The 23,140-nt window shown below is 40.5% G+C and overlaps 1 protein-coding gene across 48 annotated transcripts in view; it reads right to left on the reverse strand.

Moving 5' to 3' along the window:
* dlg2 (discs, large homolog 2 (Drosophila)) overlaps nucleotides 1–23,140 on the reverse strand; it is a 305,321-nt gene that overhangs the window by 47,240 nt on the left and 234,941 nt on the right. For 25 of the 48 annotated variants that reach the window (XR_013207082.1, XR_013207083.1, XM_077242477.1 and 22 more), the window contains 7 exons: nucleotides 17,146–17,270; nucleotides 13,032–13,201; nucleotides 11,123–11,259; nucleotides 10,545–10,689; nucleotides 10,178–10,343; nucleotides 5,152–5,211; nucleotides 3,486–3,644 (listed from right to left, as the gene is read on the reverse strand). Coding sequence is in view for 46 of the 48 variants with exons in the window: in XM_077242477.1 (XP_077098592.1) it covers nucleotides 3,486–3,644; nucleotides 5,152–5,211; nucleotides 10,178–10,343; nucleotides 10,545–10,689; nucleotides 11,123–11,259; nucleotides 13,032–13,201; nucleotides 17,146–17,270 (962 nt within the window). In the remaining 2 variants the exon portion in view is untranslated. The remainder of the gene's footprint in view (nucleotides 1–3,485; nucleotides 3,645–5,151; nucleotides 5,212–10,177; nucleotides 10,344–10,544; nucleotides 10,690–11,122; nucleotides 11,260–13,031; nucleotides 13,202–17,145; nucleotides 17,271–23,140) is intronic. The other 23 variants (XM_077242514.1, XM_077242501.1, XM_077242503.1 and 20 more) reach the window with 5 other exon arrangements.

Here is a 23,140-nt window from a genome sequence, read left to right on the forward strand (position 1 = left end):
GTCCTCAAAAGCGCTCTCTCAGCGAGAGAACTGGATGGCCTTTTCACTTCTTAGCTCAATTGAGTCTCCAGATAGCAGGCTCTTCTGCACATTTGACGGTGAGAATCACAGCGGTAAACTCCGATACACTCAGCAGATCCAATCGAATCTTTTCTGCTTCATTTTCTGTTTCTGTTTCTTTTTACGTAAAGAGCAGGTTGGCATCATGAAAGGTATATCATGAAAACAAGTGTTAAAAAGCTTGCAGAAATTGTACCGCTGATCAATGTGAGATGCGTCTGTATTGCCAACTATCAGTGAGAGGGAAGATGGAGGTTTGGTAGAGAGGGTTTCATTATTTGTGGGTTAATTAGAGTGCATTTCCTACAATGCATCGCAAAGGACATTTAGGGAATAAAGAACAAACAGTGGATGCACTTTTGCCACAATATAAACCGCTTTTCTGAGAATCTATCATTTTGTTTCTAAGTAAACAGCCAAAGAGTACATTAAATATAAACACCAGTCCATTAAAACGGATTCAAATATTTTTTCTACGGCAAGTGCAGCAAAATGATGAAATCATTAATTTGACCACAACAAGATCTGAATGTCTTCTTAATTTTTTTTGTGTTTTGTGTTTTTTTTTTGCACATTTATTTTGGATACTAGAGTTTAGCCAGAGCAAATACCACTAAAATACATATATTTTTAAACATGAATTAAGTTAAATAGTTTTTAAAATAGTTATATAATTAAATAGTTTTTGATATGTCAATTTTTAAATTAATAAATCCATAATAAATCCATCAAAATACATAGGCAAAACGTATGTACCAAAGAATAATCCTTAGGGTTTGTTAGTTAGTTCAAATCTCGTATCCTAGGCTGTCTTAAAAAACACCACTTATAGCTAATTTAATCTTCACGTCCACACTGATAATATAAGTTATGAATAAAAGATGAAAGAATTAGTATTCTTCTCGTACAATACTAATATAAATAAACAACACCTGTCACTGTTAGACATGGTTATAGATTTCAGACATTTGTTATTTGCATTCACCAGAAGCATATTTCAAAAATCTGTCAGCAAACTAGATTAAGCTACAGTAGTTTATCCTGCTCTAACAGGAACACAAGTCATACAAATTAGAAGTAACAAAATCTTGTGGGACTGTGATTTATGGTCTGTGTCATTGAAAATTTGTCCACATCAGCAAAACACAATTAGTATGCAATTTTAGCCCCAAACAAATTATTAATCATCATACAAACAAAACTATCACTTCAAATCAGTGAGCAGCCAATGTAGGGGACACAGCCCCCACAGAACGCATATGGTGCAAAGCTACAGAAGTGCCCGGAATCCAAGAGGGATTCTGCCAAACGGCTTCATCCATTTGATCCGAATTGAGTGATATGAAGGAATCTCCCTCCTGACTGATGATTTAGAGATGACAGGATCTGGAGAAATACTCTCTGGGAACCATGCTTGAGGTTGTTTATTAAGATCACATTAATGTTTGTGTGCAGTTGCCAAGTGGATACACATTAAGAAAACACCAAAGACATTTGAATTCTAGTCAAATCAAACGGTATGACTACACTGCACCAGAAAGAATCTGCTTGGAGGATAATTTAGCAAATTATATACCAGTATCTCCTGGTGATGCCTAAAGAGTTCAGTGATACCTGGAAAAACCTCTCGTATTTGACATCTGCCAGCTCATGGACCACATTCTAGCCAATAACTTTTAGGAGTTACTCAAACAAGGCTAATCTGAAGTAACAGCACTCTTAGGCAGAGTATTTTGGTGTTTGTGCATCATAAAATGATAACTGTTCCCTTTTTGGCAAGATACTGACAATCTCACATGCTCGGTCACACAGAACTGGCCATTTTCACAGAACTGCTGCCTGCGCTTTCCCCTTGAAAAGCATCATCAAAGACCTGGCAGACCCTGAACATGAGAGACAGCGATCCATTAATCACAGATGTTAACGCCGGCATTTTCATGAATCTTTTTTTTCACAAGTCCTGAGGATTTAAGCGATGCATTAGGTGTTAGCGGTGGCGTTCTGAAATGCAAATCAATTCAAATCCCAGAGAAGCCAATTAGACGGTGCTTTATAATTCATAGAGTAATGAACTAAAAAATTAAAATCAAAACAAACCGGTAAACAAAGCACACCCACGCTGAGGGCATTATGCGCAGGATTTGGATAACAGCGAAACATCACTCAGCCATTTGTGCCAGAGAGTCTCTTAGTCCCGAAGAGCATTTCCTACGTGGCCAAACCCCCTGTTTACACTCCGTTCATCTCCCGACTATTACATTTATAAGCCTAGTCATTTAATCAGCGAGAGCATAGATATTGCGTTATTGCTAATAAAGTTTTATATCCAATTAACGATACAAGCTGCTGCCTGGACCTAAAGTGAAATCAGTTAGGCAGGAAATAAGGAAGATAAAATCAATCCACTCTGAGTTATGATGCACTAATGTGAATGGATGCCACAGGCACACAAGCAAACCGCGAATGACAGTGGCCAAGCTCTGACCGTCATGGGGAAGCTGTCAATAAGCAATACAGTCTAACAAATGAAAATACAGACAAATTGACAGTGGCTGGGAAGGGAAGGAAGTAAGTGGACAGCTGCAGCAGACATGTGATTCAGTTATATTGTTGTCACGGGTAACTGCCATGGTAACTACCAATCTCCACGCTCGTGTCCTCTACGTGCACTTTGCATTATTGTCGGATGAAGTATGAGGAATAAAAATGAAGGAGAATTATGCCAAGCTGTTAGAGCAGCTCATTTGCAGTACTCACTGCCATCATTTTTTCATTAAAGCCAACATGAAATGGCATTCACAACCGAATTTTTTTCTGTTATCAGATGTACACTCTCATTCATGTTTGGGGTCAGTAAGAATTTTTTTTTTTTAACAAGTATGCATTAAAAGTTCCAGTAAAGACATTTATAATGTCAGAAGATTTCTATTTCTAATACTGTATATGCTTTCAATTCATCAAAGACTCCCAAAAGAAGGTTGGTTTTCACAAAAATATTAACTGTTTCCAACAATGCTAATAGTAAGAAATGTTCCATGATCACCAAATGATTTCTGAAAGATCTTGTGACACTGAAGACTGGAGTAATGGATGCTGAAAATTCCGCAGCCCCAAACTTTTGAATGGTAGTGTATTTCTTATTAAAAATGTGAGTAAATTTAGATTTCTTTTCTGGAGGTTCTCTTAAAATATGATTCTTACAAAGCACAAACCCCATTCACTGAATCAAACCTCTACAGATTTATTAAAAAAGACATAGGAAAGAGCGAGGTACACTAGAACTAGTACATGATGGGCGGGGCATGCAGGTGACTTTAAAATGGGGCGGGGCATGCAAGCCAGCATAAATTAGGGTGTGGTCATGCAGGTGCGATGTGGCCACAGAATTTTAATTGACGTTCCATGCAGAGCGCTGTGCTCAGTACCTGGTGATCTCGGAGTCAGGGAGCAGGCCTACGTGATAGTGAGGGAAGTGGGGGATTGAGTGCATGGGGCTTTTATCAAACTCCACGGGGGAGTAGAGGCGGGGAGAGGGGGCGCGGTCACTCAGTTTGTTCACAGTGCTGTAAACTGGCTCTGGAGGCCTGGTGTGGGAGAGAAAGAGAAAGGCAGAGAGCAGAGCAGCTAGGGTTAGTGCACTGAAGTAGATCGATAGAGAGTAGTGACCGATCGATATAGCATATATACAGACCGATATATCACCCAGTGTCAAATTTTGTTCTGTATTTTTTGACTCGGTTTCCAGTATAAATATTTAAAAATGACAAATTTACCTGAGAAACAAAATTGCGTATAATATTAAGACTTGACTTCAGAGAATATGTACTGAATTCAGTGTTTTCATTTAAAGGGGCGGTATAATGCCCCTTTTTACAAGATGTAAAATAAGTCTCTAATGTTCCCAGAATGGGTATGTGAAATTGTAGCTAAAAATACCTCATAGATCATTTTTATAGCATGTTAAAATTGTCCTTTTTTGAGGGTGAGCAAAAATGAGGAGTTTTGTGTTTGCCCCTTTAAATGCAAATGAGCTGCTTCTCCCTGAACAGAGGGCGGAGCTTCAGCAGCTTCTTAGCAGAGCCATATACAGTAGAGCCCTTTGTTGCGAGGTGGGGTTTATGTAAATTTTGGGGTTTGTGATGTCACTAAACCGGGAGGAAGCTCATGTAGTCCCTCTAAGTCGTTTGTTGTAGTCCTTAAAAAATGATTTCTGTAAAATAAAATATCTCCCTTTGCTTTGAACTTTGTGACTTTGCAGATGTTGTTTATGCTCAAACAGAAACATTACACACTAACTAAAGTTAGAAAAGTAAAATCATAATCAACCACCCCATTTTTTAATTCTTTAGATATTTGTTCTAGAAAACAAGACAAAAATACTGACATTCTGACACTCTGAACAGTCTTCAGTGAAAAATGCATTTTCTTTAATTATTAAATTATTTTGAGTAGATATTATTAAAAAAAAGGAAAACTGACCAAATTTAACGTATATTGTATTATATCTCTTATGCTACTAAAATATACAATTTTACTCTAGATATTGGTATCACTATCAGCCATTATAAAACCCATATCGGTCGACCACTAACAGAGAGAGAGAAAGAAAGAAAGAGAGAGAAATAGAGAGAAAGGGTGAGAAACATGGCAGTGGAAGTGTGTTACAGGAGTAAGGAAGGAACTGCAAATAGTTAGTTCAACATTTAAGTACATTAGCTTCGATAAGTGTTGCAATTTAAAAAATTGACCATTTCTATTTCACCATCCTGAGCATCTTCAATCAGCCCTCAGATCTTCAACATTTCCAAAAAAATGATTAATGTTCTGTTTTAATACTGTCATGGCAGTTTAAAGAGACTCCACGGGGAGGGTTAGAGTTATGCCTTGCTTTATCTTTCATTCCTTTTATGAATTCCCTTTTTCTGAATCACTTCTGGACTATCAGAATTACAGATCTGACTGTCGCTGTTTTATTCTATACAAACAATCCAAAGTCTCAAAACAGAAAAGGCTGCAGGAAGTGAGAGCGTGTGCATTAAGAACACAAATGAACATTCAGGACCCAAACGACGGCTCACTTAAGTCGCTCACCTCAACTGGAAGTGCTGGGAATCAAACCTGTGACCTTCCATCTCATCTAACGAGGGATTTCTGATCAGAAACAGACAATAGGTTAGCATGAAGGCAGTTTTTTAATGAAACTAAAATGTGTAAAATTGTTCAAATGTGTATTCAAAACAGCTGAAATGTATTCAGTACTTGTTACGTGTAGCATGCAGAAACAAAACAGAGACACCAACAGAATTCAGGTAAAAAAACAAGTATGACAACACAACAAGCCCCATTATACAATACAATACAACTGGGTTTGACACATAAACAACCTAATCAACCACTCAAAATATTTCAATGTAAAACCAGATACACTACTACTGTTTAAAAGTTTCGGCTCCATAAGAAATTCAACTTTTATTCAGCAAGGGCACATTAAATTGATCTAAAGTGACAGTAAAGACATTTATAATATTACAAAAAAATCTATTTAAAATAAATGCTGTTCTTTTAAAACTTCTGTTAAAGAATCTAAGTTTCCACAACCATATTAAGCAGTGCAAAAGTTTTCAACATTGACAATAATGGGAAATGTTTCTTGAGCACCAACTCAACATATTAGAATGGTTTCTGAAGGGTCATGTGACACTGAAGACTGGAGTAATGATGCTGAAAATTCAGCTTTTCATCACAGTAATAAATTACATTGTAAAATATAATAAAATAGAAAATGGTTATTTTAAATTGTAATAATATTTCACAGTATTAGTTTTTACTGTATTTTGATTAAATAAACGTAGCCTTGGTGAGAATAAGACACTTCTTGTAAATCATAAAATAAAATCTTACCGATTCCAAACTTTTGAAAGGTAGTGTATGTAGCATACAACACATGCACAAACGGTCTACTGAAAAATTAGAGATGCCATTCCTGAATATACACCTAATCAATTATTTTGCTACTTTTATTGACATACATTTTCAGGAATGGATTCGGTACATGACACAGATTGGATTCAAACCTGAATTGCCCACATGAGCAGCAAGGCTCAATGCGTCTGGAACATGTGCGCTAATCACTAGGATCTAACATATCCTGCAAGTTTCAGTGAGCTAATTTGTAGCATATGGTTTCAGGTAAGAGAGAGCGAGATCGTATTGCAGATGCAAAGCTACATGAGACATACTGCAGTTAATGCGAGTGGAATGTTTTTGTGACAGCCTCCTCACTGGACCGCTTTCTCTCTTCGCTCTGCATCATGTGATGCTAGCTTGTGAGTTGTCCTAAACAGAGATGACTAACAGACACTCTTTTACCATCCATTCATTCAACCCCCATGTATCTTTATCATTTTATATTTAGAACAGTTCTCATTGTATCTTCTACTCATCAGCGTGTCTTGTCTCTCTTTCAGCACATTTTTCCACATCTGTAATACTTCCCTTCTCCTTGCCCTTAATACAGGGTCACAGAGGGATAAATAAAACCATGACAAAACCCTTATTATCAACCACGGCAAAAACTCTGCCCCTTCACACTGACAGTGGGACACAGAGATAGAATTAGGAACAGGCTAGCACCACAAACTTAATGTGATTGACTTAAGTAGCAAGTTTATAGATAAATATCAATAATGTTTATATTTTGATGGTCCTGAAACAATATATCACATACTACATACATTTGTTCTGCTGGTTAGGCCTGCCCATTGTGAAATCTCACTAGTCTAAAATCCTTCTCCTCATAACTGTGCATTAACCATCAACACCTGAAATGTTTCATTCCGTGTAGACAGATAAATGGCTCAATTTAGGGGTGGATTTAGGTCCAGGGAGCCCACTAGGGGGCCTCAGCTAACTTACAAGTGGGTTGCAATATGTCTAAAAAAATATTCAAGTAATATACACTACCATTCAAAAGTTTAGGGCGGCCTTGGAATCGAAAAGGTTGAGAAACACTGCTTTAAGGTAAAGGTTGAAACTATGATTGTACAATGGTTGATTGTCTTTCAATAACCAAGAAGGATTCTGATGCAAGAACGTGTCCTACTTTGGTACATCACATTGTGCATAGCTACACATACTCACATAACCATGCACAACAGTTCCTCGGATTTAAACTGGTCCTTAAAGGGATAGTTCAACCAAAAGTTAAAATTCTGTCATCATTTACTCACCCTCAAGTTGTTTCAAACCTTTCTTCTGCTGAACACAAAAGAAGATATTTTGAAGAATGTGAGTAACCAAACAGTTGACGGCACCCATTGACTTCCATAGTATGGGAAAAAATACTGTGAAAGTCAATGGGGCCTATCAACTGTTTGGCTACCCACATTCTTCAAAATATCTTCTTTTGTGTTCAACAGAAGAAAGAAATTTATACAGGTTTGGAACAAGTGGAGAGTGATTTTTTTTGGGTGAACTATCCATTTAAGGTCAGCGACCACACAGCAGTTTGCTGAACTATATAATTCATAAGAACTTCCTGACTACACATCTAATAATCATGAATGTCCTGTTCATTAAAGGTGAGCTTAGTAATAATTGAGTACTGACCCATGGTAACACTGCTGAGTGTGTATGTACAGTACATGCTGTGAGTATGGAATGCTGTACTTCTGAAGCTGTATTATTCATGATGATTGAAGGACTAGGCTCTGTGTGTGTGTGTGTGTGTGTGTGTATCGTTTTTCTGTCCTAAAGCCTCACAGATGTAAAGTATTTGCAACTGTTTTTAACAATTGGTATATAATATTATGGTGTATGTGTGTGCGCATTTGTATGCTCCCATAATCCAATGGGGGTCTTATGCTTGCTTCACCAATTATTGCAACATAACAAACTCCTACACACACTACATCTGCACACTCCATTGCCCCTAAACCAAGATGACACACACACGCACAAAATCATGTTCATCCTCCCCACTTGAACATCTGCCTAATGTCACACATAATTAATTATTCAACTTGTGAGCCATAACATAAGTTCAGATTTATTATGCAAATCCACATGAAATGCCTCATTCCGTATTTCACTCGTAATCAATTCCCGAGCCTCTGAACTTAAGATAAAATATTAGCGGCTACAGCATTCTGCCATTTCATATAATAATCTTCATCCAGACCTTTGATTTTCTCACAGTGCTCAATTATCCTGTGGAAAATGTAGTGAAATGAAGGGGACTCAACTTCCAGATGGGCTTATGCTTCGTCAAACACATGGACCACGTAAACCTCTTACCCCCTGCAAAGAGGAGGGGTTTTAATCTCACTCACCTCAAAGAAAGGTCACACCCTTTGTTAGGCGCACATGTTTGCATGCACGTTTAGCATTCATGGAGAAACTGGGAATTTTTCACAGCAGGGTGCCATTAACTGTGTTCCACAGTGGGAGACATTAACAACACCGTCCGTTAAAAGTAAAACATTGTTGAGATATTATAGTGGCAGGTTGAACTTGGGTATTTATTTAGTAATGACTTTCCCCTGGGGTTAGGTGACGCTTATTATGGTGAACATGGCTATAAGCCAATAAGGCAAGTAAAATTCTTGGATTCTGGTTTAGCTAGAACATGTTCAACACGTGTACGAGATGCAACAGCCCCAAATTATGTCAAGCAACCATCGCTAGACACACATGTCTAGCGGTGATTGCTTGACAGCATTTGGGGCTGTTGCCTCACAGACACGTGTTGTAGCTAAACCAGAATCCCAGAATTCCATTAGAACTGCCATCAAAAGCCTCAGAGGCCCAAAACAACCACAGGGCCCATGAACACATCAAGAAGCCAGCCGGCAGAAAGAGGTCATGACAATATAATCAAAACCGAAGTCTGTTGTGACTTCTTTTGCTATTCTGAATTCAAAGTTCTGTTGCTATTCGACAAGTCCACAGATTCAGTTCTGACTGTGCGATTTAGTTTTCTTTTCCAGAAAACTCCAGGGATGATGCTCAGTATTCACATCACTCTGAGGTTCAGGTTGCATTGCAGTGAACCAAACACATTCCCAGCCCTGCTGTCCTGAACATATGTCTCCCAAAACACCCTTAAAAGCAAGCCAGCGCACAAAAAGAAGCTCATGCTGTCGACACACACTGATATCATCACAGATTTCAGTTTGAAACATTATAATCATTCTGCTCTTATTTGGTAATAAAACCATGCGCCATGTGTGGTTGCTAAGGTGTTCTACATGATTGCTAGGGTGTTTTAGGTGGTTTCTTATTGACTCAAATACAAAAAAATTGACTCAAATACAAAAACCACTCTCAAGTCTCTATGATAGTCTGTACAAACCCAGGATCACTTGAAAAATGTGCCTGTCCTGACATTTTTGCAAAATGATATTGCATTGCTTCTTGGACGATTCACGTAATTTTCAAAATGAAATGTTAATGGTGCTAAAAACATTCAGTTTGATCTGAAACAGATGAACGTGAATCTGGCAACCGTTTTTAACGTTGTTTGTTGTACGCATTGCAGTAGTTCAGAAATGGAATGGCACTAAAAGGTTAAAGCTCTATTTGCGTTTAAAATTAACATACCACCTACTACAAATGCTAAACCTAACTGATAGTCTTAACAAAAGCAAAGGTGAGATAAAATGCGTTGAGCTCTTTTATCATGACTTGTGTTACACGGGAGTCGTTGCCGAGTCCTCCACATCACAACTGCAATGCTGTACCAGGTGAACTACAGAGCAAGTTTACTACATCAGAAAAGCCATACATATTGAGCTGATTATGTGATGTACACGTTCGCTAACAAATCATGCAGTATGGTAAACATGTCATAACATAGTACACAAATTTAGATAGAGCCTATGTTATTCTGTACATTCACAACAAACATGGACCACAAAAAATCCAGGAACATAAAACAGTACAGAACTAACAGGACGGGAGGGAGTAAGGATGGGACAATAAATCCTAAAACAATCCCATCACTAGGTGTGATGACGCTGCTTGATTGTCTTTCGGATTTTCCACAGGACACATGGGGAAAGGGGGCTACACAGTCTACCTGTGGGCAGTGGCATCTGGTAGAGAGGGAGGGAATTACCGTAGGAAGGAAAAACCATCCAACCTGTTAATGTCCTCTTCCCCCAGCAAGTGCTTGGGCAGGGGGGAATATCGGCCGGGGGAGATGGGCGGAAGACTGGACTTATATTCCAGAGTGCCGTTATTACCGGGGGAAGAGATATGATTTTCCATTGCGGGTGAGAATGCTGCAGAGACACATAAAGAGAGAGAGAAAGAGTATATTACAGTATAAATTGGTTAATCACAATGCCAATCAATATAACAACCAATAAATAGATAGCTTGAATGACTAAAAAATAAACATTTTTACATTACTTTCAAAAATTCTAAAGCATTAAGCATATGCGTTACATAATGAAGTGTGAAATGTGGTAAGAATAACTCACAGTGTGTGATATCAGGCGGCCCATAGGGGTCTGAGAGATAGACACTAGTGGGTTTCCCAACCTTAAGGTACACTACATCTGACGTGTTCTTCAATATGGCCACTGCTTCTTCATGGGTCACCTCTTCCAGAGTGTAGTTATTCACCTGGGCGAAAGAAAAAACAAGCAGGAAGTGTTAAGAGGGCAATCCAGAGTTACGTAAACAGTTACGCTCTAGTGGTCAATGGCGAATCAGCGGTGACAAATGTGTCCTGCCCAGTGGATTACACAGAGCAGTGATCTTGCTAATTAAATCAAACTCAGTCTTAAAGAGTTTAAACCCCCTCCCGGATTAAAAGCAATGGAGTTTGACACTGACACTAGAGCGAAACTTCAGGAATGTAAATAACCCTACTATGGATGCAGCTCGTTCCCAAACATCTCTGAAGGCTGCATCTATGTGTTTGGTCAGTGATTTACCTAAATTAAACTATTAAAGGAAAATTAAATGAAACTAATCTATACAAATAAAATAACATTTAAATTTAAACTAATAAAATAAAGTAATAAAATAAATATCAGAGGTCAATGAGACCTACCATAAGCAGTCTGTCTCCAACTTGTAACCGTCCGTCCTTCTGCGCAGCGCCCCCATCAATGATTTTAGTGACATAAATGCTGTTATCACTGGGGATGTGCTGGTTTCCCACACCACCTGCAATACTGAAGCCGAGCCCTAAGGGATTTTAAGAAAGGATTGTATTCAAAACTCTCTTAGAGCAAAAAGAATAAACTTTCCTTAAAGGGTAAGTTCGGCGTTTTACAAGTAAAGCCCTGTTTTAAGATAGTTTCTGATGAAATCGAACGGTTAAGATTAAAATTTGGACACATGCTGCTGTCCCGAGAATTTTAGGTTTTTGTGTTAGCACCCCCCCCACCTATACAATGGTTTGGTAGGTGCATTGGAACAATCATTCATATAAACGTTTGTAAACTTTAGTTTACAAAGACGTGAAACTCACCAACTGGTCTGTGGTGTGCACTGATATGCTCACGCAAAAATCGCTGCAAAAGAAGCTTTCCAACAGGTGTTTTACCATTCGTTGTAAAACTGTGGACCTATTTTTCCAACACCTCACAGCCAGACATTCTTCCAAAAACTATGATAAAACCTGTTGGAAAGCTTCTTTTGCAGCGATTTTTGCGTGAGCATATCAGTGCACACCCCAGACCGCTCGGTGAGTTTCACGTCTTTGTAAACTAAAGTTGAATGCGTTTATATGAATGATTGTTCCAATGCACCTATGAAACCATTGTATAGGTGGGGGGGGGGTGCTAACACAAAAACCTAAAATTCTCGGGACAGCAGCATGTGTCCAAATTTTAATCTTAACCGTTCGATTTCATCAGAAACGATCTTAAAACAGGGCTTTACTTGTAAAACGCCGAACTTACCCTTTAAGCACAATCTAGTTCCTTAGTTTCCTAGAGGAGAAAACAAGCGTTGTACAACGTGTCAATGGTGTTTTGGATCCAGAGTGTCTATGGTGCCCGAAGCTCTTCCTCCAAATTTGTGCAAGTGCTGGTGTGTGTGCGTGTGTGTGATGCGTCTTCCTCTATGCACTCTAAATAATGCATCAAAGCAGTGTCTTTCTCAGTTGTTTATTGCTCCACCCAAACAACAACCAACAAAGAGGACGTAATAACTCTCAGGCTCAGTGGAGTTTCAAATCTTGATTTGTTTTCCATTTGTTTTCGCACCCTAGATGTGAATGTGTACATGAGTAATAGTCTATTTTCTTTTAGAACAGCAGAAAAAAACCCAGCAACCAGTAGCGGCTTCTGATCGTAAATTTAGGTAGAGCAGATTATGAATCTTCACGCTAGTTTATGATAAACATTTTGTATGCCTTATATTCTAATTGCTGAACATGCAGACACACTTTTGGCAGAGGTCTAGTGTCCTTGCATTATTCAGGCTGAGGGTGGCGCTCTAATTTTGATTGACAGGCTTTAAGTACACACAACATCTTAGAATTCCCTTAATGTAGTATTTATTGCCTCAGAATGTTGTTTAAAAATATTACGAGGAATTCCGGTGAGGAAAAGAAAGCCATTTTTATTCTCAGAACAAACATAAAACGAACAGGCACTCTCTGCCTTGCTTAGTATTATGATACATGCCTGCCGAAATTAAATTTAAATATATCCCGCTCACTATACGACTTAAAGTAATCTAGAAAATCTGAAGAATGTTTGCAGAATGCTGAACACACCTACAATTTATTATTTATTCAGTTTATATAGAGGTCTGTGTTTTGGATGAATATTTTGGTGAGACACTGCCCCACCTGCCCTTACAGATGCAAAACAATCTGTAAACAGATACAATTCTAAAATAAATATAGTATTTTTTTGTAGGGCAGCCGACAAATGTGACACATCCCTAATGTAAACGGTGACAGCTTAGATAACAGATGGGTTTTAAGGAAATTGTAAATTTGAAACCTTTTGGTCCTTTTATGAGTTTGATTTCGGTGACGGTCTCCAGCATCGGTCTCCTCCTGCGCACATAGAGCCTCACAATCGATCCGGCCGCTTTCAGAGCCTCTACTGCCTTACTGTGAGACACCTCAGAGACGTCAGATTCGTTCACACGCAAAATACAGTCATTCACTCTGCGGAGACAAATAAAAGCAAGAAGTGAGTTTTCTGGAGTCCTCGGTGTGTAGTGAGTCTTCTGTAGAGAGTTCCAGATCATGGCAGCCTGTGGTCCAAGGACAGCCGTCTCCTGGGGCATGCTCACATAGAGCAGATGAGACCCAGCAAACACAAGAACACACACTGAAACTAAACCATAAACACACATATGTATATGCTATATATATATATGCAACAGAGTCACTATACAGCTGAATAATGTTCCACAGCACAATTATAAATTATAAAAAAACAGAAAAAACAGTAATATTGTGAAGTGTAATATAATATGTAATAAAATACTTGATTGTCAAACATTTTATTTGTGTGTAATACACAAATATATATTTTGAATCAAAATTTAAATAAATTCTAACTAAGCATCTATATTTTGTTGAACATTAGCAGTTTGTAGTTTTAAAGGTTTTTCCCTGTCACTGATCCCTGTCCAACTCTATAAAGCCTGATCATACGTGTGCTACATCCAATCTTGAATCTTTGATGCAGCTTCCTGTTTCTTTGCTCCACACATCTTTAAAGCCTGAACGATATATCTGGAGCCCGTTCAACTTCCAACACTCCCAAAGTCAAACAAGGGCAACTTAAAAAAAAACAAAAAAACTACACAATGTAATTGCTTTTCTAAATGGCGTTCACCTCCAACTCACCATAAATCTATCACAGCTTATGGGTGACCCTTCAAAGTGTCTTACTCTTTTAAAAGAGAGAATGCAGCATATGAGGTAGACGGGAAAGGGGAATGGAAAGACGTTTGCAGAATATTGAACGCTGAAGTGGCCCAACTTGCCAGTTGAGAAGCAGCAAGAGGAGGATTGGTGATGCTCAAAGGCCTGACAGACCTGACTGAGAGACAGAGGATACACGAAAACAGCCAAGTCATGGAGCAGAGCAGGGTGAAAGGCTCAGAAGGGGCTGTCACATGCAGCTGCTGTTCGGGGCGCCGCACACACATGCATACAAAACACAGGAAGATCTGCTATCTCTCCAGCACAATCTAATTACGCTTCCTTCCAATAAAACAACCCATCTCAAACAAATCCAGCCAGGAATAGAATCTCTACAGCTCACCAATATCAATTAAACCTTCAACCTGTTCAGAAATAGCTAGAGGAACATCTTATTGCTCAAAGAATGCTCTTTCATAGCTGAGGAGACTTAAAATTCTCCCAAAAATTTACATTCTGTCATTAATTACTCACCCACCCTCATGTCATTCCAAACCTCTAAGACTTTCATTCATCTTCAGAACTTTTTTGATGAAATCTGAGAGCTTTCTGTCCCTCCATAGACAGCTACGCAACAACGACTTCGCCGCTTCAAAAAGTTCATAAAGAAATCGTAAAACTAATCCATATCAATTGAGCGGTTTAGTCCAACATTTTCTGAGGAGACTCAATCGCTTTATATGATGAACAGACTGAATTTAGGCTTCTAAAAGATCTTCTTCTGTGTTCTGGAGATGAACGAAAGTCTTAAGGGTTTGGAACGACATGAGGATGAGTAATCAATGACAATTACTGACTAACCCTTTAGTTCTGAAATATTATAGTATAATCAAACTACAACTAAAATTCCTTGGGAGACGTAAAAATAGAAACAAATGAGATAATTGTTGATATACAGCAAGCATGTAGTTTTGTAAAATGAATGCAGACATTGCTCTGCAGGAATTTGATTTAAAAATGTATATATATTCAAATTCAACTAAGACTTTTGAAAAATCTGAGCAAGTGTTGAGATATTGTTGAGGTCCTGTTTTTCCTGAGATGACAAGGGCCTTTTTGTCAGTATAAAACTATGAGGAGCAGGATTCATCAAGCAAATAGGCTCTCCATTTAAAGTGTTTACCCAAAAATGAAAATTCTGTCATCATTTACTCACCCTCATGTTGTTACAAACCTGCATGACTTGTGGAACACAAAAGACTATTTTTTAAAGAATGTTGATAGCCAAAAAATATTGATTTTCGTTGTATGGACAACCCCCCCCAAAAGAAAACAGGCATTTCTAAAAAATATCTTGTTCCTCAAAGTCATGCAGTAAATAATGACATAACTTACAGTTTTTTGGCTGAATTATCCCTTTAATTTCATTATACTCATTTACCCCTTTTCCTTCCTGAATGGTTTTCATGAAAATATCATGTTCGTTTAAAAAGTAATGCTCACAAAATAGTTATTTTTTTCTTTTTTTTAATAAAATGTATAATGCATACAGGTTTTTACCCTGTAGAAGATTGACATTATCCAAAAGTGATTTGGTCAGGTCTATTCGTTATATCCACACAATTCACCTCAGACCTCGCAGATGGTAAATATTTTAAAGTACCTCACGGTCAGAGTGTGTGGCAGTCAGCAGAAAACTTCAGGTACTTGAGCTCTCCAGAGAGACATTAAGACTGTGATGAACAGCCCCGGTTCAATCATTTACAGCCGGGAGAGAGAAAGAGAGGGGAAGGAAAAAGAGCAAGGGAGGAATAGAGAAAGAGATTGCTCTACAAAGCCAGAGCAATAAGCGAGATCATTATGTCTCGAAAAAGAAAATTGCTTAGTGATATACTGAATTTATCTTCATCTTAGTAAGAAACGGTTTTATTTCCTCTGACAATCCATCAATACTTTAAAAATGTTCAATTCACCATGAAACTGTCCACTCATTAACACTTCTGAACATATAATCCTGTTTGCATTACATACACTAGAAATATTGTTTTTTTTTGCAGCAATGCAATAGAAGATTCATTTCATGTTCCCCCAAATGGGGAACATTTCAGTGTTCAGTTCTTAAAAGAACCAACTTTTTTCTTTCTTTGATTTTTTTTATAAACTAAAGAACCCTTTTCCACTATAAAGAACCTTTTATATAATGGAAAGGTTTCATGAATATTAAAGGACCTTCAAGAAAATACAGATGCCAATAAAGAGCCTTCATTTTTTAAAGAATATGTATTATATTTTTAGCAAACAATTTTGAGTTTGTATTAAGGGAATGTGTACAGGGTTTCTGCAGGTTATATGAAAGTACATTTAAGACTTTTTAAGACCAAGTAAAGAAAATTTAAGGAATAAATGTAAGATAACTCAATATGTCAATGTGTTCTTAAAACTTAAATATCTAGGGAGAAAAGCATTGAGTTATATTAGCAACACTTCCAACAGATATCATAATCTAATACATTTATTTTATTTTGACAAAAAAAGCATGAATCGCTCTGCTCCCAACCACTAAAACAGAAATAACAGTGCACTGTTCTTTGGATAAAAGCGTCAGCTAAATGAATACAAATGAATAAATGTAAAATAACTTTTACTGAACCTTCTGCAAAAAAAGTTATGTTCTTCCTTAGCAGATTTGTCTTGTTTTCCAGTGTAAATGTCTAAAGATTCTTAAATCAAAGTGCATTTACTGGAGATACAATATGACATAAAATATGAAGTATTGATCAAAAAGAAGTGAGTTTATGAAGAACATGAAGATCAAATATCTGCCAGTGGGCTCAAAAAAATCAACCTAATTCAAAGGGAAGTTTTCATAACTCATTGACACAGAAATTTGTTCTTGTTTTAGTCATAAACTCACATAATTTCATTAAAATTTTATTTTTTATTTTATTTTACATTTGTATCTTAAGTAAATGTATCTTGATCTAAAGATGTTTAGATATTTGTATTGGAAAACAGGGCAAAAATACTGAGGTGATATTAAATTTTTTTTTGCAATGCATGCAACATTTCATGACATAATTTAATAATTTCTGCCCAGATTTAAGACATTTTTAAGGTCTTAATTTGTGTAAGGGCTTTAGGACTTTTTAAGACCGGCAGAAACTCTGTAGTGTCAATTTTGATTTTATATTAACATTAAGCATGGAGTAAATGCATGTTACGAAACACCGACCCACCTGAGTCTGCCGTCCTCAGCCGCCGCTCCTCCAGGGATGATCTTTGTGATGAAGATCCCGGGATCATCACCGATGTGAGGGTTATCTGTTCCACCCGCTATACTAAACCCCAACCCTGAGTTTCCCTGAGGAGACACACACACAGGAATATGAAAGATGTAAAGGCCCTTTATTAGTCTTTTACCTCAGTGAAAAGAGCCTGAATAACAGAACCAAAACAGACTGAACAGAAAGAGAGACACGTAACGTTATTTTTGTAAGAGGTGCACTTTGCTTCCCATGACTCATCAGTGTTTACAGTTTGGCACGGCAATTGCCTCTGAGCAGCACAAACTCACAAATCAAAACCTGTCGTAACCGTGGGCTAGAGCCACTTTTAACATCTCTGAGACAAATAGACTTACAGGCTAATATTTTGAAATGACGTGTTTATGATGGAACTCTCCAGGGCGCAGCCTCAGGTTAACACAGGATTTTAAGCTTCAAAGTGGATTGTGAGGAGAATTAATCTTTGCTGAGATCTTCCCTGACTATTTTAAGAGTTTGAATCTGCTTTATAGAACAGCAAAAGTAAAGTCAAGGTAAATACGAAAAGGGAATACTAGGATATGTGAGTGAGAGAAAAAGAGAAAGAGATAAGTGACAATAACAGATCAGGCCCTTGCAGCAGAGTTATCGCTTAAGTTTGCATCCAATTTTCCAACATGTAATCTCAGTCGAGTCTCCTCACGGCTCCAGGGTCGGACAAATCTGTGTTCCCTCTGGTCTAGTTGACCTTTGCTATTGTCCGTGCTCTGTGTCTAGTCATGTGGATCCGATTGCAGCTGTCAGAATGTCATCTGCAGCCGTCTAATTCACTCTCTCTTTCTCTCACACTGCCTCCACTGTGCACCCTAGGCTTTCACTTGTAAATAAAGCACATACAGTGGCCCAATTAAGACGCTTCAGTGATGAATTAAATCTTCTTTCTATGGAGTTTGTATATATAATGCATTACAAAGGCATTCTTAATGAACAACAATGCATTTATAAATATGTACGTATATATGGAAATGTAATATATTAGAGTAGAAATAAATAATAATGAGAGATTTTAATAACTACATATATTCATGATTAAAGAGTAAGATCCGCATCTAATTTTTAGTTACATTAAATTTATCCTGTTTTATAAGTGCAAATATAGATTAGAATAAATATAAATTAATCATTATACTTAATTAAATTGCATTGATGTACAAAATAATTAGTTACAGTAATTATTAGAATATAATAATTAATAAAATATATATATCCATAATATATATCCTAATATATATCCAACTAATATATCATATAAAATATAAAAATTATAAAATGTAACTAATTATTTACATAACTATTTTGCTACTCGCAATTCTGACTTTTTTCTCGCAATTCCGTGTTTATATCTCACAATTCTGATTGTGGAAAAAAATAAAAAAAATTGTTGCAATTACTCGCAATTACTTTTTTTTTTATTCTGTGGCTTCCATAATTTCGGATTATTATCATCAATGTTAAAAACAGCTGTGCTGCCTAATATTTTTTGGGGGGAATTCTTTGTTTATAGAACAACATGTTTAAAAGAGCAGGGATTTATTTGTAATAGAAATCTTATGTACCAATATGTAGGCTACTTTACTTTAAGTTGATATTTTGGGCAGGCAAATTCCTTTCCCGAGAGCATTCCCACACAATGAATAGACAAAACGTCCTGGTTGCGTATGCAACCCACCGTTCCCTGAAGGAGGGAACGGAGGACGTAGTCGACGTCGACTGAATTGGGATCTCGCTAGAGAGCCTGTCCTCTTCGAGTACTATTGAACGAGCCAATGTAATTGGCGTGCGTGATTCGCATCACACACTCCGCCCCCGCGGCGCGGGTATAAAAATGGAAGTGGATGCACGCACTAGTTGCTTTTTCGCTGAGGAGCCGAGAGTAACCCGGGGTCAGCGGTGGTCCAGCGGTAGTGGCAAGGGGACTACGTCCTCCGTTCCCTCCTTCAGGGAACGGTGGGTTGCATACGCAACCAGGACTTTCCCTTTCAGTCAATAACGTCGGACGTAGTCGACGTCGACTGAATTGGGATCACCCTTTGAACACGCCACTAACGCTGCCACCTTCCAGTGCCTAAACCAAAGCCTCCTGATGCCCCCGCAAATTTAAGGCGGGGAAGGACAGGGCTTAGGCCAGGGAAGTCACTGCTGTTCCTACAGGACCACTGGGAAAGCGTTCCCCGTACATTGGAAGGAAGGGACGCTGCGGAAGCCACGTCCAACCCAGAGGGAGGTAACGTGGAAAATACACATATGAACTGGGCGGAAACCGGGCAGTCTAACATATGGAATGACACTGGGGTGGCTCCAGCCTAAGACGGGGGGAGACACACCGGACAGTGACGGCAGAGAGACTCTGCCGAGGGAAGACACGGGCTCACCGCAGGGAGCCGTATCGTGGAAGAATACACATATGGGGTCGCCGAAGGGACCGCAACATATGGACCCAGCCTAACACAGGTTCCACACTGCTTACGAGTGGTAGGCCTAACACCAGACGTTCCGCACGTCCGATGTCGGAGGGGTGTGGAGGAACTCAACAGGGTTCAATTTTAAGGGAACTCAACTGGAGTAGAAAGGCACACGTATCCAGTCCATAGGAGGGGAATGGCGCAGCAAGCCGACACTTGAACCGGGCTCACGGTGAAACTGGCTTCATGAGAAGGGAGCCCACGGGAAGCAGCGGTTCAACTAGGTGTCGTCCAGCCCCCAACTCTAGAATCTGTTTTAGCAAAGCATATCGTCAACGCCCAGGCGGAGCATATTACACTCATCATAGAGGAGCTCAACACCTAAGTGGACATGTTGCATCTCGGATCTTTACCGAAATGAAGGCAAGCACTAAGTGCAACTTGCATGGAAACAGCCTTCCCTCTCTGCTGAATTCCAACAGATATTTGTAGAGCTGGTCTGAGGTCTATGACTTGCATTCTGTACACGTCCAAGCGAACGGACAGAGAAGCTAGGGCTGGATCTGCCTCCTCCAGGGCAGCGCTTGCAGGCTCACCACCTGCTCCTATTACGGGAGAGGTAGGAACCTTGGGCACAATCCGAGCCGGGGTCTCAGCTTGTGAGAGTTAGCCGGCCCAGACTCCAGGCACAATACGTTGACCGAAAGCGAGCAAGTCCCTACCCTCTAGTAGAGACCACGCGAGCAGGAGAACTGATATAACAGATTTTTTAACTCACTGCCTGCAGTGGCTCAGGGGCGGTCTCTGCAGTGCAGTCGCACCAGGGACAAGGCCCAAGAGGATAAAGAGGGACACAAGGATTTACAAGACCTTGCTCCTCAGGAACCTGACGATCAGAACGTGCTTCTGCATACTTCTGCAACACGATGAGCGTCGTTTAAACACCGAGGCAACATCATTTTGAGGGTGAAGGAAAACAGCCTACTGCAACCCATTTTGCAGGAAAGAGAGCACTGAAGTGATCGAAAGCTTTCAGGATCTCCTCTGGAGAGAAGACGCACTCAACGACTAGGTTCCACTTCTAAAGGCGTAAGCACGCTACCCAATTCTAGGGGGTGATTGCAGAAGTGATGGTAACTATCACATGTTCTTGTGATAGCCACCTGAACCTCCGCGTTCAGATGTAAGACCGCCCGGAATCTCCGGGGGCAGAACGCGTGTGCCATCGTGCCCCGTCCCCGAAAGAGTTTTCAGGGGAAGTCAGGAAGGCTGTTGATGGGAACCAGGTCTAGTTGGGCCAATAAGGGGCAACTATGAAGACCTGTTCCTCTCCTGACTTGGCACGTAGGTGCAAGCCACGGGCGCAAAAGACAGGAGCATTGCTCAACACAACATGTGAAGATCACTGGGCTTCAGGAGCATTTTCTGCTCAGCATGTGGGTGTGACAAGTTCACTGAGCTTCAGGAGCATTCCTGCTCAACACCTGAGTGTGATAAACTCACCGAGCTTCAGGAGCATTTCTGCTCAACACTTGAGTGCGAAGAACTTCACTGAGCGACAGGAGCATTTCTGCTCAGCACTTGAGTGTGACAAGTTCACTGAGCTTCAGGAGCATTCCTGCTCAACACTTGAGTGCGAAGAACTTCACTGAGCACCAGGAGCATTTCTGCTCAGCACTGCGTGTGACGAATTCACTGAGCTACATGTGATGAACTCACTGAGCTACAGGAGCATTGCTGCTCAACACCTGAGTGCGATGAACTTCACTGAGTTTCAGGAGCAATTCTGCTCAACATGAAGAGTGATGATTTCACTGACTTGAGCAGGCGCAAGGCGACCATGAGTCGCAGTCACTTTTAGAAGGCTCACTGGGGTTAAACGCATTTCTGCGGGCCCCTGGGGCAGCTGAGACCCAGTGTTTGTCCAAGGGTAGTCCGCTCGGTTTACACAAACACTGGCGGAAAAATGAAACCGGGGGGGGGGGGGGGGGCAACTGAGCGGCCCTGGAATGGTCATGACCCAGCCGGACCCAGGGGATGGAGTCTCCACTTGCCCTGGCTATAACTGTCGTGAGGCTCGATGGCGGCACGATTGAGTAAGCGGGAGGAGTGGAACAAGGCGCCCTCAGAAGCGTCTGACTCCAAGGAGGAGGTGACGGGTGAGTTGTGACATGCAGGGGAAGCTTGCGCAACGGTCGCAATGTCTAACAACTCGAGGCACGAATGCACGCTTAGTCGGGGGTCGCCCAGGCCCCCGTTAAAACACGCCCTTTGTACATGGCCCCTCTGTTGAAGAGGGTTTGGCAGCAGACCGGGATGAACTATAGTCACACAGGGTGAGCTGCTCTGCCACTGTCACCTCGGGACTCGATCATGAAGCTAGCGCTGAAGCTGTCACATATGGAGGAAGCCAATGGCTGCAACTACCATATACCCAAGGAGCCTCTGAAAGTTCTTCCAGTGGGACCCTTTCTCACTTCAAACACCAGCTGAACACATTCTCATTGGAGAAACGTGTTAGACCGAGTCCATCTCCAAAACTGAAAAAGAGATACTAAGCCCGTGGGCGAGATTACTCTCTTCCAGTTGACCTGAAGACCCAACGGGCTCTGGAGCACTCGAAGGGAAGGACACTGTACTGATACTCCACCCTTACACGCAACCCACAGGATGGCCTGCGGTGCGGAAGGTAGAGATCTGTTTTTAAGCACATGTCTTTCAGGTCGGAGCTGCAGACCAATCTTGGGCCAAGATGGTCACGACCCATCACCTAGTAGCACGAAGAACGAGTTTACAACTGGCCTTCGTACCGGCTGGAGGAGCGGCTATATCAAATCCTTCGCCAGCAGGATAAGATAAGCACGCACAAGTCAGGAGCACTGCTCAACGCTCGGTGTGATGAATATAACTGAATTTTCAGGAGCACGTCTGCTCAACACCTAATGTGATGACTATCACTGACTTGAGCGGGGTAGCCGAGCCTGAGGTGGGGCAGCAAAGTAGAGAGAGTGGTGTTAGTGTGCTGTGCAACACTTACCTGTCCCCACAAGCGGCAGGGGGCGCGTGAGAAGGCGGATGACCGGGTCCTCGAACGCACCAAGCTGCCTGCTGGCGACCAAGGGGGAGCTGAGGTGTGTAAGGCTATACAGGGTCACACCCGCCAGACTGGCCCTCTTGAGACCCAGGAACAGATGAAATTGCTCTCTCTTTGAAGTGTGGGTACCGCTTTTTTTTTTTTTTTTTTTTTTAGGGAGCCAGCGGCGGAACAGACACACACACAAACAAAGGCTCCACCCGGCCCTCACCCGGGGGGAGGGAGTGATCGTGCCACTCCAAGAGCATCTCATCCATTCCTGGGCGGCCCGCTCCGGAATGCTTTCGCTGTCGCTTGCCACCTGGCTTGGCAGCGCCTGGAGCGGGCTGGGCGTCCCTACTGCGGCCAGCTCCATGCTGAGGCCTGGGTGGAGGCTGCTGCGGAGGGCCAGCAGGAGCGGCGGCCGGGGAAC

This window comes from Siphateles boraxobius, unplaced genomic scaffold, assembly GCF_051911475.1.
Source record: "Siphateles boraxobius isolate OS27281-9 unplaced genomic scaffold, OSU_SipBor_1 25, whole genome shotgun sequence".
NCBI lineage: Eukaryota > Metazoa > Chordata > Actinopteri > Cypriniformes > Leuciscidae > Siphateles > Siphateles boraxobius.